The sequence below is a fragment of the Xenopus laevis genome, chromosome 1S, assembly GCF_017654675.1.
Source record: "Xenopus laevis strain J_2021 chromosome 1S, Xenopus_laevis_v10.1, whole genome shotgun sequence".
Lineage (NCBI taxonomy): Eukaryota > Metazoa > Chordata > Amphibia > Anura > Pipidae > Xenopus > Xenopus laevis.
Genome location: NC_054372.1, coordinates 135989955 through 136006438, shown reverse-complemented (window position 1 = coordinate 136006438; position 16484 = coordinate 135989955). Strand labels below are relative to the sequence as shown.

Below are 16484 nucleotides of genomic sequence, written 5' to 3'. Positions count from 1 at the left end.
CTCATAAGATGTCTTTAGAAGTGTGATGATATAACAGCAATTAATAGTAGTTTAGGAACATATGCTGGATAAGATGTTGGTGGTTTTGACAGTCTTAATCTCTGTCCTTTAATAGAACTAACACTGTTCCAAGTAATTGCAGCTTACTGCCCTCTGGTTGTTATATTGAGTATTACTTGGGAGATGCATAAAGCCCTAAGAATATTAAGTTGTCAACTCTTTGTTCTATTTTAAGGCTGTATTCACACATTAGCAGTGCTCCTTCCATTCTTGAATATGTTGTGTTCTACTTTTTATGCATCTTTATGGGGCAAACAAGGGTTTCGACTTTTGACTTTGTAATATCCTCTGCATAGGGTTGTCACCTTTTCTAGAAAAAAATACCGGCCTTCCCATATATTTATCTTTTTTCCCTATTAACAACATTGGCATCAACCATCATTTTTACTGGCCAGGCCGGTAATATACCGGCCAGGTAGCAACCCTACCTCTGCATTACATCTGAATGAGAACTAACATTTTTCCCTCTATGTTAGATATTCCAGCATATCATTCGTCTTGAAATAAAAGAGGAAGAGGCTCGGCACCTCTCACGAAAGTTCCGAGACTGGGTATACGGCCCTGTTTATTCTTCTCTTTATGACTTGTCTATGTTGGATACCTGTGGGGAAGAGGTTTCTGTACTGGAAATCCTGGTTTACAACAGTAAAGTTGAGGTCAGAGCCCTTACTTAATACTTATACAGAAAAATAGATATTCTCATATTTTTAATCAAAATTCATGCCGTTTTATCATAATTCATACAATTTTAAAATTGAATTTCAAGAAATCTTTATCATTAAAGTAATAATACTGAATGCATTCATTGCCGTTTTACAATTAAGTAGGTAGGGTGCTGTGCTGTAGGTCACTGGGGCTTAAACAGCATAATCTTTAAAATAACCTGTTTAACATCTTCATTGGTTATTCATTTCTTGCGTTAGGTTTTTATTTTCTAAAAGGATATTTTTCTAATTGAGTAATGAAAATTATTCAAATATATATATATATACAATTAGTCACTTCAAGTGTATTTGCTGTTGCCCGCAAACCATACGCAACAGCTTTGCTATTGGTATAAAATATTTTGACACTGAAATTCAATTGTGTTACTGTTTTATATATTTTTGGCCAATTCTCTTTTAACCTATTAACCTTCATTGATGAATTGGGTATTTGTTATTAAGCTTTTATGGGATTATGAAATATCTCAAAATCTTTTTCAGTTATTTATCGAAACAATAGTGACTTACAGGAGCCATAGGCAATAAGTTTACATGCTGTGCACACACAGATTTATAGGAATTACCTTCTTAGAGCTGATATGAGCTCAATCATGGCAAGCAAAATAAAACCCAATGAAAGGTTGTTTCATGGCTTTGTCTTTACTCACTCTTGTTTTTATAGAACCGCCATGAGATGCTGGCAGTGGAGCCCATAAATGAACTTTTAAGAGACAAGTGGCGGAAGTTTGGTGCTGTTTCTTTTTACATCAGTGTTATTTCTTACCTCATTGCCATGATCATCTTCACGTTAATTGCATATTATCGGCCCATGGAAGGCACAGTAAGTTCTGGTTTTAAAGTATGGTTCAGAGCAGAAATAATGCAGAGATAACTGGGTAATTAAAATAACGTATTACTACTCCAGACAAGGAGAGTACTTTTGTAGTTATTTACACACTGTTCATACAACAATCAAAAAAGTTTTAATAGGAGCAGGGTCCTTGGTTGGGTTTCATGCATTTTCCTTGGTAGTGGAAGATAGATGACATAAAATCTATTTACTGTATATTTTACAATAGGCCATACATTATTCCATCTTTAATATACATTTGGTCTTTTTCCCCTGTCAAAATGCTTTTCATTAAACACTAGAAACTTGTGGCCACATGCCCAGCAGTCTCCTGATAAACAGGTACAATTGTGTTCAGAATAACAGCAGTGTGTTTAAAAAGTGAATTAAGCACAAAATCCTTATAATAGCTTATATTTCAATACACACAGATGCAGTGTATCAAATTTGTGTTATTTCTTTACAGAATGTGAAGAAAAGGCAATATTCATCTGTTCCAAACAAAAAAAAGTGTCTGCATTCTTCTTTACAAACTTAAACATTCACTGTTTAAACTTTATAAATCTGCATTCTTCTTTACAAACTTAAACATTCACTGTATAAACTTTATAAATCAGAAACAGCATTTCTGATGTCTCTCCACAAGTCTGGGGATTGGGCTGGCCACTCCCATGACACAATCTTGTTGGTCTGGAACCAAGATGTTGCTCGTTACTGGTGTGTTTGGGGTCGTTGTATCATTGAAACTCCCATTTCAAGGGCATTTCCTCTTTGGCATAAGATAACATGACCTCTTCCAGTATTTTGATGTATTGAAACTGATCCATGATCCCTGGTATGCGATACACCATAGCATGAGAAACATCTCCAGATCATGACGCTTGCGCCACCATGCTTCACTGTCTTCACAATGTTCTGTCGTCTATTCAGCACAAGTCTTTTGACTTTGTGGGGGCTTCTTGCCGATAGCTTCACATAGGCACATGGCTTCACATGGCTTCACATAGATATCTTCTAATTGTTACAGTACTCACAGGTAACTTTAGTCCTTCTTTGATCTTCCTGGAGCTGATCATTGGCTAAGTCTTTGCCATTTTGCCATCTTTCAGATTTTAGTTGCCATTTTAAATCATTTAGACCATTTTAGCAGAGCAGCCTATCATTTTCTGCACTTCTTTATATGTTTTCCCCTCTCCAATCAACATTTTAATCAAAGTACTCTGTTCTTCTGAACAATGTTTGGAACAACCCATTTTTAGGGATGTAGCGAACGTTGGAAAAAATGTTCGCGAACATGTTCGCGAACGTCCGGACAAAAATGCGAACGGTTCGCGAACGTTGCGAACCCCATAGACTTCAATGGGAAGGCGAATTTTAAAAGCTAGAAAAGACATTTCTGGCCAGAAAAATGATTTTAAAGTTGTTTAAAGGGTGCAACGACCTGGACAGTGGCATGCCAGAGGGGGATCAAGGGTAAATATGTTTCTAAAAAATCCATTGTTGACACAGCGCTGCGTTTTGTGCTGTAAAGGGCAGAAATCACACTACGTCACTCAGGTGGTGTTTCTGGAGACGGTATTATTATTGATATTTAGACAGAATGTGAAAAAGCTCACACAGCTAGGTGGCAGTGGTTTGAAGAACACACTGTGCAAATAATGCCTGCAAGGTCAACGTATACACTACAGCAGTGGATACGGAATATATTATTGCTGCTTGGAAAACGTCACTCAGGTGGTGTTTCTGGAGACGGTATTATTATTGATATTTAGACAGAATGTGAAAAAGCTCACACAGCTAGGTGGCAGTGGTTTGAAGAACAGATGCAGATGAGAGATCAGCAGCGGGACAGACAGCTGCCCACAGCAGCTACATACAGAGCACTGCAGTAGAAGGTAGATTACTAGCCAGCAAAGCTACCTAACCTAAAATGTCCCTCAAATCCCTGCAGAGTTCTGTCCCTACAATACAGAGCAGTATCAAGTAGATTACTAGCCAGCAAAGTTACTATCAACTGTCCCTCAAATCACTAACAGCTCTCTCCCTACACTAGCTCTTCCAAGCACACACAGGCAGAATGAAAAAACGCTGCAGGGCTTCAGTTTATATATGGAAGGGGAGTGGTCCAGGGGGTGTGGGGGTGGTCCAGGAGGGAGAGCTGCCTGATTGGCTGCCATGTATCTGCTGGTCTGGGGGAGAAATGGCAAAAAAAAGCGCCAGCTAAGGCGAACCCAAATTGGCGAACGTTGCGTTACGTTCGCGAACATTCGGCGGACGCGAACGGTCGATGTTCGCGCGAACAAGTTCGCCGGCGAACAGTCCGCGACATCCCTACCCATTTTACTCAGGTTTTCAGAGAGAAATACACTATAACCAGCATGCACAACATTTGCTGCCTTCCTTCCTTAAATAAGGACCAAAATTGACGTCTGTTTTTTCACAGAATGAATTACCTCACTAATTGAATTCCACACTGCTATTATTTGTAACAAGCCTCAATGATTCAATTACAGATTTAGCAGAATGTCATGACTGTTGGGTCTGTTTGTTTTGTGATTGATCAGGTTAGTGATATCGGACTGCTGTTATTCTGAACACTGTATATCCCGTATGCGATATTCCTATAGGGACAGTTTACCTTAACAGTTTAGCTTGAGTTGGTCCTTGCTGAGTATCTTAGTCTGCTGCTTGGCCCTGGGCTGAAGCAACTTTCTGACAAAATGTATTTGTAAAGTAGTAATTTCTTATTCTTACAGCCCCCTTACCCTTACAGAACATCAATGGATTACATGCGACTTGCAGGAGAGATCATTACTCTGCTGACTGGGGTAGTCTTCTTCATTACTAATGTAAGTTTAGGCAAATGTTCAGTGATCATCTGTTTTTTGCATACATTAAACTCTACATTATACATTCTGTACCCTGTTTTTCTGCTCAAATATGGAATGTCTGACTGTCTCTGAGAGATAGCGGATGCTCCTGTGACTGGGAAGGACTTGAAACCTCCAGAACATTCTTATCCAACTGAATCTTTCATTTTTTGAGAGCGATATAGCTCTGATTGCATTTCCAACCCATCTGGTTACATTTATGTTGTACCACCATGTCAGATCAACAAACTAATATTTTTCCCATAGTTTGTTCAAAGCCATATTTCATTTGAGTATTCTGATTATTTATCTAGATTAAAGACCTTTTTATGAAGAAGTGCCCTGGAGTAAATTCTCTATTTATTGATGGATCTTTTCAGCTGCTTTAGTAAGTAACTAGCACTTTGTCATAAAAAGAATGTGATGGCTCTGCTTAGTAGTCAGATAACATAGTAAACTGTCTGCCATGATAAAAAACAAACATCTTACCTCCAGCCCAATAATCATGCCCCTGCTGGAATGTCATTTTTTTAGCATTTTAAACTTTTATGTTTATTATGTTCCCAGCTTCATCTACTCTGTGCTGGTCATTATCACAGCGGTGCTATATTTCGTTGGTATCGAATCTTACCTGGCTGTTATGGTGTTTGCCTTGGTCTTGGGATGGATGAATGCTCTATACTTTACGAGAGGCTTGAAGCTCACTGGGACATACAGCATTATGCTTCAGAAGGTCAGAAGCCTCTTCCCTGGTAAAAGTAAAAACATAGAGATACTTTAACTATTGCAGTAATTACATGCCTTGAAGTGGACCCGTCACCCTGATATAAAAATCTGTATACTAAAAGTCCTTTTTAAATTAAATATGAAAGCCAATTTCTTTTTTTTTTTATTAAAGCATTCATAGCTGTTGTAAACTCATTTAAAAATATCAGCTGTCAATCAAATATTGCCTACCCCGCCTCTATGCCTAGGCATAGAGGTGGGGCAAACAATTACTTTCACTTTCCATTCAGCACTTCCTAGATGTCACTGCTTTCTCCACATTCCCCCAGCTCTCTTAACGATTAAATTGTGTAACCAGGGCATGGGGATGGACATTGGGTCCCTGTCCCCTGGTGCACAAACAAGATTCTGAGGTGATACAAGACTTGCCTTAATAACAGTGTCCACAAAATGGCTCCTTCCTGGTTAATATAATTATGAGTTCCCAGACTGATGGAAACAATATTCAAATAATTTATACAGTGTAATTAAAGTTCATTTTGCTTGACTAACATGATAAAATAGGATTTGGAATAATTTTGTTTGGGTGACGAGTCCCCTTTAACTGTGCTTTTCAGATGTTCTTCAGTTGGACGTGCATGAGCCTAGCCAATATTATTGTCATCATGTATTTATGAAGTGCCATTATATTCAGCAGTGCTTTACAATAAATGGGTTTATACACTGAACATACCGAATGGCTCTGCTCAAATTTAAAAAGAAGAGCTTACAATCTAAATGAAGAGCTACATGTAGTATGTGATTTTAGTGAATGGAAAAATTTTACATTTTGAACATTCAATATAACCTTGTTGTAATCCCTAAGCAATGGCAGAACTACTGGAGGTGCAGTCGCACCAGAGCCACACCCCACCACAGCCTCAGACGCGCGCTAGACGGGACGGGGCCCGGCTGCACATCTTGTACCCATTTTTTTCAAATGGTGTGTTAGCAACCCAAATGTGATGTAATTTGCTTAAATAGAAACAGTTGTTGGGAATAAGCCACATGTGCCAGGAGCCTTAAGGTCAGGGCCGGCCTTAGGCCTATTGGACCAATTGGGCCCAATAGGGCCCCGCACCTCTGGGGGCCCCGCAACACAGGGCAGCACAGATAATATTTCCCTCAGCACATGATGCTGCCTGGCCTGCCCCCAACTTTGAGAGTCCAGCCCACCCCCAACTCTGATAAGCCAGCCTATCCCCAAACTCCATAGGTCTAGCCTGCCCCCAACTCTCATAGGCCCAGCTTTCCTCCAACCTTGATAGGCCCTGCCTGCCCCCAATCCAACCAAGCCTGCTCCCAAGCTGAATTGGCCCAGCCTGCCCCAAACTAATTGGCCCAGTCCACTCTCCTATTTCCTCCCTCTCTCTCTTACACTGTGTGCCCCTATTATGTGCCCCTATTTCATCCCTCTCACTCTCTTACCTTGTCTGCCCCTTTCCTTTCTATTTTGTGCCTGTATGCCCTTATTTTCCTAAATACTTGGTGTGTCAGTAGCCAGCAACACTTTGTCTAGGGGCCCCGCCAACATGGTCCCAATTGGGCCCCACATTTGATAGGATCAGCCCTGCTTAAGGTGGCCATAAACAGGAAGATTTAAGGTGACGATTCGAGTCCTTTAGATTTGGCAACTTATCTGCTCCCCTCTGATGGGCCCACCTGACCGATATCTGGCCAAGATCAGCAGGTTTGATTATCCCATCAGATCGAGGACACACCAGCTAGTCCTCACCCGTATTTTCACTGTTGTAATCCGATTGTTTGGCCCTAAGGCCAATGATCGAATTCAGTCCAATATTTTTTTAGTGTATGGTTTGCTTTAAGTTGAAACCAAGCAGTAAGACTATGGATCCACGGGATCACTTGGATCTTGTTGGCAAGTTGAAAGAATTTTAGTATAGTAATCAGCAGGGAGAATTTGTGTGTATATTTTTAATTGCAAATGCCAATTTCATTGATTTTGCCAATTTCATTGATTTTGAATTCACAGCAACAATGTGAGTATTACAAATGCCCAGTAAGTGGCAGCAAAGTTCCATTATTTGTTTTGTGTCTGGAACATGAATCCATATGACATTAAGTTGAATAGTTTTCTTTTCTTTTTATGTCACTGTTCTGTGCAGATTATGCTGGCACTTTATAAATGCGCTGTTAATAATATAATAATGTTTAAGTGGTCCTAATATGATACAAGGGTACAGGATATTTGGGTGGTCCTGCAAATATTCGGCTTCTTCAACTTTCATTTCAGTTCTGCTACAGCCAGGGTCACCAGAGCAGCATAGGCAGTAGAGCTGCCCCCCATCAGAGCAGCAGCCCTGTTGTTATCAGGTTTATTTGTTATCATGATTTTTAGAATCATTTGCCTTTCAGTAATTCTTCCCATTTGAAAATGTATACCCCGTCTTCAAGACAGTAATCAATTACCTGACCCTGCCTTTGACAGAGTAACTGGAGAGAAAATGTATATTTTTCCCGGAATGCTCTGTTATGCAGAGCAAGTTTCAGGAAATGTGAACACTCTCATTAGGGAAGGGTACAAATCTTTCCATAATCAGTACTTCAGTACAGGTGTATGGAGTGTGTACAATTGCCCACTCTTTGAAAATAGAATGGTCTCTCTTCTGGAAGGGCTTTGTGAGCAACAGGTGAGATTCATGGTCTGCAGCAAATATTTGTTGAATTTCACTTAATTCCACAATATTTTTGTTTTGAATCGTCCATTTTGCATACCCTGTCCCATGTACTGTCAGTGGGCAGCACAGCCCATGTTTGTGTTTAGAGTAGACTGCATTTATTACTGTTCCCTTATGTGCCAAGCCCCACTGAAACATTTCACAGCTGCAAATAATGCTATTATGCTGGTATGTTCTGTTTCACAGCAGTCTGTATGCTTTTTGTACTTAATGGCAGCTGACAGAAGAACATATGATCCTATCTGACACAGTCTGTTGTACATTTCAGATCATATTTAAAGATTTGTTTCGATTTCTGCTGGTGTACCTGCTCTTTATGATTGGATATGCATCAGGTAAGTGCAGCTCTGGAAGGTAATCTCACAAAACAGGCTTTATGGGTACTTGGTGAACCCCTGTAGTGAAACTGCTTTCAGAATAAATAGTATTTTTCATATGGTACCCCAATGCTAAATACATGGATTGTTGCAAGCAATATTCCCTGTAACTGTCAAAATTAGCAGTAAATGTACAGTACCTCTGTAGTAAGAAAAACATATTCTACTATTGGTTTGCACACTTAAGATATAACTCTGGTTAAAAATTCCAATAAGCCAGCAACCCACGGCAGCTAGTCAATGGTTAGCTTTATTCAGCCAGAGCCAAAGTCGCATGCAAATGAGGTGGGACGTCTTACACTCTGCCTCGTCAGTTACAGTTACTGCCCCTAAGATAGGGATAACTATCTTAAAAACTGAAGTAGTTGTTGTGTCAAGTTATTTAATTAAAATTTCAGTTAATGTAGTCTAGTTTACTTTGTACATATTTGCTTTTTCTGCAACCAATATTTTCAAATGGTGGGTTAGCACCCCACTGTAATGCCTGTCAGTGCTTAAATGAAACAGCTTTTGGGCATAAGGTGGCCATACACTGGAAGATTTGGGTCCTTTAGATTTGCCAACTTATCTGCTTCTCTCCAATGGGCCCATCTGTCCGATATCTGGCCAAAAATCGGCCAGATGATGATCGGCAGGTTTGATTATCCCACGGATTGAGGATCGTACCAGCTGTTGTAATGGTTGTTTGACACATTGAGTCAAATATCGCTCACCTTAGGTGGGCATATCGGGGGGCAAGATCTGCTCATTTGTCAAATCAGGAGTATATATACCTATGTTGTAAGAAAAACATATTCTGCCATTGGTTTGTTAACTAGATATAACTCTGGTGTAACTCTGGCTACAGCTGTAGAAACATGAAAAATGTGATTGGTTGTCATTGGTTACTGCCCAGGTGCAGTGTTGGTAAATGAGGGCCAAACAACTAAACTATGGAGCTTACTTATTTAATATGGCCCAGCGTGCTTGTGTCTCCCATAGCTTAGAGCAGGAGTGCTCATACTTTACTAATGTGAGGTCTACTTTTAGTGATGTTGTCCCATTATGATCTACATTCATAAAAGCATTGTTAGCATTCTATTATATTGAAAATATTACTTAAATATTGATCTATAACTTTGATATAAATGTGTCAGGACTTACCCTGGTGGTCTAGTGGGCAGCGGGGTCCACCGCCACTCCTTCGGCGTGGACACCCGCTGCGCAGCTCCTCCTTCATTCCTGGTGCCGGTTTCCTCTAAGGCGCGCGCGCCACGCACGCTCGTTTCTTAAAGGCGCAGTTACGCTGGTGTGTAACGTCAGCGCGCAATGGCGCCTAATTCAAACAGTATTTAAGGGGAATTTGTTAGGTTCAATTAGCTTGTTCCTGGGTGTTATCACTTTTGATTCCTGTTTTGATCTACTGTGTTTGACCCTTGCTTGCCTGCTTACTACTCTGACCTCTCCAATCCTGACCTTGCCTGTCTGAAACTACTCTGACCTCTCCAATCCTGACCTTGCCTGCCTGAAACTACGTTGTTCTCTCCTATCCTGAAACCTTGCTTGTTCTCCGACTATTCTACAATCTCTATCCTGATTCTGGCCTGTCCGACTATTCTATCTGCTTGTGCTGGCCCGGCCTGCCAGTTCCTGGTGGCTTCCTATCTTCCAGCATCCTTGTAAACAGTTGTGCCCCATTGCCTGCCAGAACTTACACCTTTCACCTCTCGTTAAGTCCAGGTGGCATCTGAGTAAGCTGAGGGCTCCTCCCGAGGCCAAAGGCGGTCACTTAACTGGTGAAGTACGAGCTGAGACCAGGGTGCTTGGCATCTGTTCTGGTGTTGGGTGCTGACCGTGACAAAATGTTTTATGAGAAAATGAATATTTAACAAACAACTATTTCTTATGTAACCTTATCATAATAAATATCTGAATGAAAAGCATGACAGAGTCTTGAGATCTACTGATCACCAGCTAAAGGTCTACTGGTAGATCCCGATCTATCTTTTGGACATCCCTGGCTTAGAGATATGTTTGTCGGATGGCTGGGTGTGTATGGTGGTGAGGGGCAGCAAAAGAATGTCCTTGGAATAGTCCTGTTGTCTTTAAATAAAAGGCAAATCCCAGGCTTTAAATGGTAGTAACTGGGATGTTTAAATAACAAAGCAGTAGCAATTTGAGATTGCAAATTAAAGAGAAGTTCCGCTGTGTGGTTCATTTCAGCAACTGTGTATAGGAAATTGAAAATTAGAGGCTGATCCTTTTCTGTTCTACTGTTTTGAGGTTTCAGCTTGAAAACCATTGTTGCCATGGGGCTATTTATCAACTAACTGTTAAAAGACTGCCCTTTTCTGAAAAAATGGAACAGCCCATGGGGTGAATGTTGCCTTATGTTAAACTGACAAGGCAACCAAAATAAGATTGGGTTCTGTTGATCTGATTTATATAATTATTATAAATGTTCTGAATCCCTGATTTCTGTATTTGACCAAATAAAATATCCTCTATAATAGATTTTCCAAACAAGTGCCCAGGTTTATATTCATTGTGGCCAAATCCAGCAAAAAGTTATTTTGAAATGACCCATGTTGCGTACAGTACATACACTGCAGCATTTCTTTTTCCTCTCAGCTTTGGTGTCCTTGCTGACTCCCTGCACCGACCTGGAGATCTGCCTTGAAGCAAATCACAATTGTACTGTTCCAGAATATCCATCCTGCCGGGACAGCAGCACATTCAGCAAATTCCTGCTAGACCTCTTTAAACTGACCATTGGGATGGGAGACCTAGAGATGATCAACAGTGCCAAGTACCCTGCTGTCTTCATCATTCTGTTGGTGACATACATCATCCTTACCTTTGTTCTCCTCCTTAACATGTTAATCGCTTTAATGGGGGAGACTGTTAGTCAGGTGTCCAAAGAAAGCAAGCAGATTTGGAAACTGCAGGTAAATGCTTGTAGAAGACTGATATACAGGGGATTATTTATCAAAGTCTGAATGCCAAAAATTTGAAAAATTCTAGTTTTTTTTTGACCATGAAAAAAACCTATAACCTTTCTGGATTTATTAAAGTTAAAGGGGTTGTTCAACTTCCAAACACTTTTTTCAATTCCGTTGTTTTTAGATTGTTCCCCAGAAATAAAGACTTTTTTCAATTACTTTCCATTATTTATTTTATTTTTTTAAGTTTTTTCCAGAATCTACGTTTAAAGGTGAATGTTCCTGTCTCTGGTGTTTGAGTCTGGCAGCTCAGTAATTCAGGCGCAGACTCTGAACTGTTACAATTTTGCAACATTGAGTTGATACAATTTTCAGCAGCATCTCTGGAGTATTAGCAACTATTGTATCAATTCTAACAGCTGCCTGTAATGAAACCCAGAGATTCTGCTCAGCAGGGACAAAGATAAAACTAAATGTATCCATTTAGAACAGTTTACAGCAGGGATCCCCAACCTTTTGAACCTGTGAGCAACATTCAGATGTAAAAGGAGTTGGGGAGCAACACAAGCATGAAAAATGTTCTTGGGGTGCCAAATAAGTGCTGTGATTGGCCATTTAGTAGCCCCTATGTGGATTGTCAACCTACATTGAGGCTTTGTTTAGCAGTGCACCTGGTTTTTATACAACCAAATGCTGCCTCGAAGCCTGGAATTCAATAATATGACCTGCTTTGAGGCCACTGGGAGCAACATCCAAGGGGTCGGAGAGCAACATGTTGCTCACGAGCTATTGGTTGGGGATCACTGGTTTACAGGATCGGCGACCCCCCCCCCTAGAGCTGCTTCAGAAGGAGAGAAATGGCACTTTACACTTCAATATTAGAAAAACCATCACACATAGAAAAGTCATTGGAAAAAGTCGTTATTTCTGATGATCTATCTGAAACCAACTAGTTGTTTGAAGGTGAACAACCCCTTTAAATGCTGCAAAAAGTCAGAATCTGAAAATCCGGCATCTCCGACCTACCGAGGTTGTATATGTCAGTGGGAGAGGTCCCTATCCTATTTAGAATTTTTTGTGGTCTGTGCTGGAATTAGCCAGAAAATTCAACTATTTCAGACTTTTCAGGCAAAAATTCGAAAACTTTGGGCTTTTTGGGCAGAAGGCCAAAAAAATCGATCGATTCGGGAAAAAACTAGGAAAAAATTCAATTTGTATTTTCGCTCCATTTTTTCATATTTGTCCCCGATCTGGGATTTTTTATTAATAAATAAGGTCCAATCATGGATTCTAGTTTGGTCAGTTTTTTTAGATTAAAATAATCAGAAAAATCGGATTTTGATAAATAAGGCCCATAATATATTTTACACACACACAATATAATTTTGCACAAACACCCTTCCCTACACTTCCATATATACGTTTGAACTCCTCTTTAGCATTAGTATCCTAATCCCTTTTTTGTTGTTGTCTGTATTAGTGGGCTACCACAATCCTAGATATAGAGAGGTCATTTCCAGTCTGTATGAGGAAAGCTTTCCGTTCAGGAGAAATGGTCACAGTTGGAAAGAATTTGGATGGCACCCCAGATCGGCGCTGGTGTTTTAGGTAATGAACACAAGTGATACCTGACAATTCTAATATGCTAAAATGTGTTTATTCAAGCACATCTTTAAAATATTACCATTTATTTCCACTGACAAAAATGATTTTGTTTTTTTTTAAATATTTTTTGGGGCCCCATTTTTTTTAACTTGTAAGGGGGGCCCTGGCGCCAATGTTTTTTAAAAAAAATATTTTATGGGGCCCCAATTAAAAAAAAATTAAAGGAAGGAATGTAAACAACATTATACCGTTTCTTCTTACTTGTATAATGAATATTCTACCCTGTGTTATAAAATATAAGGAAGTCCCAAAGGAGTTACAGGACTATATAAAGACACAAAACCACTGACCAAGTGCTTAGATATTATCAGAGGGTACTTTTTAAAATTCTGCATGTTTTTAAGTCATCTTTTATATAATAATATATTTATATATATTATTAAAATTAATTATATGTTAATAATTATATGTATTTCATGTTGCTTGTAGAACATTTGCTAAATGATATTAAAGTGCTCAAAAACGTGTCCAGGCTTTAAGGTCCAATACATTTTTAGATTCCCTGGCAAAGCAAAGAGCATTTTAATATAATATAAAAAAAATGGGACTTCCAAAAAGGGTTCGCAAAAAGAAACGGCATGAGTAGAGGGTTCAGCTTGCAAGATCTTAGTTTTTTAGGGCTGATACAGTTAAACATTGGGGATTGTAAGCTCTATTGAGCAGGGCCCCTTTTGTCTTTTGTATCAATTATCAGTTGCATTCTTGTATCAATTCTTTAGTGACATTTCTACTGGTTACTGCAGAACTTTTAAGTGTTTTGATGTGTCAGGTAACATGTACAGCAAAGGGTTATCCTTATCAACTTCCTTAAAGCTTCATTCATGATGATTAGAGAGGCAGGGGTCAGCGATCTGTCCTAGGCAAGATTTATTAGAAAATAAACCTAATTTGCATATTAATGAAGTCTAAAGCTATACCACAAGGCACAGCATGAATTAACAGATGGTATTCAAATCTCCTAGTAAATGAAAGACAAGCAGTGACTGGCAATTATAACCGCATTTAATGGAATATATGTTATTGATTCATAATTAGACCTCATTAGAACCTTGTCTGTTATGTACTAATTCTGTGCTGGGATGAAAAGCTTGACTTGTTTCAACAGGCAGTTAAGTAATAGCTTGCTTAGTATGAGACGCAAGATGTTGATACTTATGAATTGCATTTTATTCAAGAACACGACTCCCAGTAGGGAATGCGGCTGATATAGGTCATGGTGATGCAACTGCTTATATCTACAAACATAAAGTCCGCTACACACTTTTGTTCTAGTGACCTTTTAAAGCACACAGTGCTCATGTGAACGTACAAATTGATTGGATATGACTAAATGGTATGACAATTGTTCTGTGCAGGTCTCGTAAAAGATCACATTAAAGTATGGGAATGCTAGCAGTCAGTATAAATTGGCCATTCATATGCGTACCCACATTGTGTGGCATCTGTCCAGTTGGCCTGTGGAGTGATCAGTTGTATATTTGCAGCACCTTTCAGTAGAGTAACAAAACTGATGGTTTTTGGATTTTCTGCAGTGGTCTAGAGTTTAACCCTGTTCCCAGAGCAAAGGAACAGCTATTTTCCTGTCAGAAATTCTTTGAAATGATTTGAAGTCAGGGCCGCTCCTGAGAGCCTTGCTTTAGACAGCAGTGAGCGGCCAGTTACAAGCGGCGGTTAAAAACCGCCTCCTGTAATTTTAAGAGCCAAATTTCTGTTTTTTAAACCAGAAAATCGACTCTGCTAGTGCAGAGAGCGCTATAGGGCTCAGTGCTTTAGTGATGCAGCCCATTTTGACCGCTCCAACGCTAAACTTTTAAGCCCACGGATTGCCCCTGTTTCCACAGGAAAGTGGAATGTTGTTATGGTTATAGTAAATCAGTAGTGGGTGAACTGACTGACAAAAACCCCCCAAAACTTTTGTCAAGGCTTAAATAAAAAAGATTGATGAAAATTATGGAAAATGATTGGCAACTGTAGTGGAGAATGTTTTTTGGGCTCCATTTCTCCCTTGTAACTGTTTGCACCCCACAGTGAAGGCATAAAGCAATTTTGCATCTGACATTACCAGCAAATCATGGTATTTTAAACAAGATCATTAGCCCATGATTTTCTGATTTCTCTTTATTTTAGGGTAGATGAGGTGAATTGGTCCCACTGGAATCAGAATCTTGGTATCATTAACGAGGATCCTGGCAGAAATGACAATTATCAGTATTACGGTTTCTCTCAGACTGTGGGCCGCTTAAGGAGAGGTAAATGATCCCATGGGCACTGCTGTATCTAAAGATAGCATGGGGTTATTGTGATAAACATTGGATCAGGGCTAAACCAGTTGCAAGCAATCAACACGTGGCTATAATAAATCTAGTGCAGGAACAGTAATGAAAGTAGGGTGGTTGCTATGGGGTAGTGCACAGCTACAAATGTGATCTTAAAGGTGAACAAAAGCTTAACTAAAGAAGTAAGCTGAAAGTGTTGTATATTATGTTTTGGGCTTGAACAGAAGTGTACAAATAGAATTTCACAATAATAATTGTAATTAATACAGATAATTACTACATGTCAGTACAGAAACCAGTGCAACTAGCATCAGAATTTAATAATCAGCCCTGTAGCATCATCTTATATTACAGGCCAACCTCATTTTCTGCTTGTAAATTTGTGACTACCCCTAAGCTTAGCTTCTCAACAGCTGCTCAGAGCCCACTGATCATGTGAGTGTCACAGACACTTTACAAGATGGTGACCCCCTGTGACAAGTTTGAAGTCCTGGATCATTTGCGGCTATTGAGAAGCTGAAAATTGAGGCTGGTGAAAAAAGTTCAGTATGTAGAATATGGCATTTTAACCATATTCATTTTTAGGGTTTAGTTCTCCTCCGGGAACTAATGTCATAGAGGAAAGTGAGGACATCAGATAATCCACGTAAAACCCATGGCTTTGTATTAAAATCTAGCAGGGAACAGTGATTTCTGTAATCCGTTCTAAGTGACCCCTCTAAAATGATATTTTGTTGTTGTTTTACTACCTGACCTTTTAACAAGCAGAAATACACTTGCACTGCACAGCTTTTACATCATATGCTGTTTTTTCTTCCTATAGATCGATGGTCTGTGGTGGTCCCTCGGGTGGTGGAGCTTAACAAAGCCCCCCAACATTCAGAAGATGTTGTGGTGCCTCTCGGACATATGCCACAAGTCCAGTCTTATAACCAAAGACAGGAAAATGCTCAGAACTGGAAACAAGATGAAAACCACATCTAAATTAACGTGTCACCACGTATAGCACTTAGCCATAAACTCCCTCTTTGGAGGTCCAACACTAACTGTTCTGCTGTAGCATTTCCTGGGGCCTTGCACTATTGCATGGACACCTACATTTATACATAACTAGTCGGATTACAGAAGAAGTTCCTGACCAGCATGGCAGACTGAAATTGTTTTTTTTTTTAACTGAAGTTGTGCGTGTGTATGTGTGTATGCACGTGTGTGTATGTGTGTATGCACGTGTGTGTATGTGTGTATGCACGTGTGTGTATGTGTGTATGCACGTGTGTGTATGTGTGTATGCACGTGT

The 16484-nt window shown here is 39.6% G+C and overlaps 1 protein-coding gene across 1 annotated transcript in view; it reads left to right on the top strand.

Annotated features, from left to right (window-relative positions):
* The window catches only part of trpv4.S (transient receptor potential cation channel, subfamily V, member 4 S homeolog), a 48041-nt gene extending 31808 nt beyond the window's left edge, over positions 1 to 16233 (top strand). Inside the window, exons 7-16 of the mRNA XM_018244027.2 lie at positions 537 to 716; positions 1447 to 1605; positions 4371 to 4463; positions 4799 to 4872; positions 5052 to 5217; positions 8217 to 8283; positions 10936 to 11252; positions 12727 to 12854; positions 15039 to 15160; positions 16011 to 16233. Of these exons, the coding sequence (XP_018099516.1) occupies positions 537 to 716; positions 1447 to 1605; positions 4371 to 4463; positions 4799 to 4872; positions 5052 to 5217; positions 8217 to 8283; positions 10936 to 11252; positions 12727 to 12854; positions 15039 to 15160; positions 16011 to 16171 (1467 nt within the window). The 3' untranslated portion in view covers positions 16172 to 16233. The remainder of the gene's footprint in view (positions 1 to 536; positions 717 to 1446; positions 1606 to 4370; positions 4464 to 4798; positions 4873 to 5051; positions 5218 to 8216; positions 8284 to 10935; positions 11253 to 12726; positions 12855 to 15038; positions 15161 to 16010) is intronic.
* The last annotated feature ends 251 nt before the right edge of the window (positions 16234 to 16484 follow it).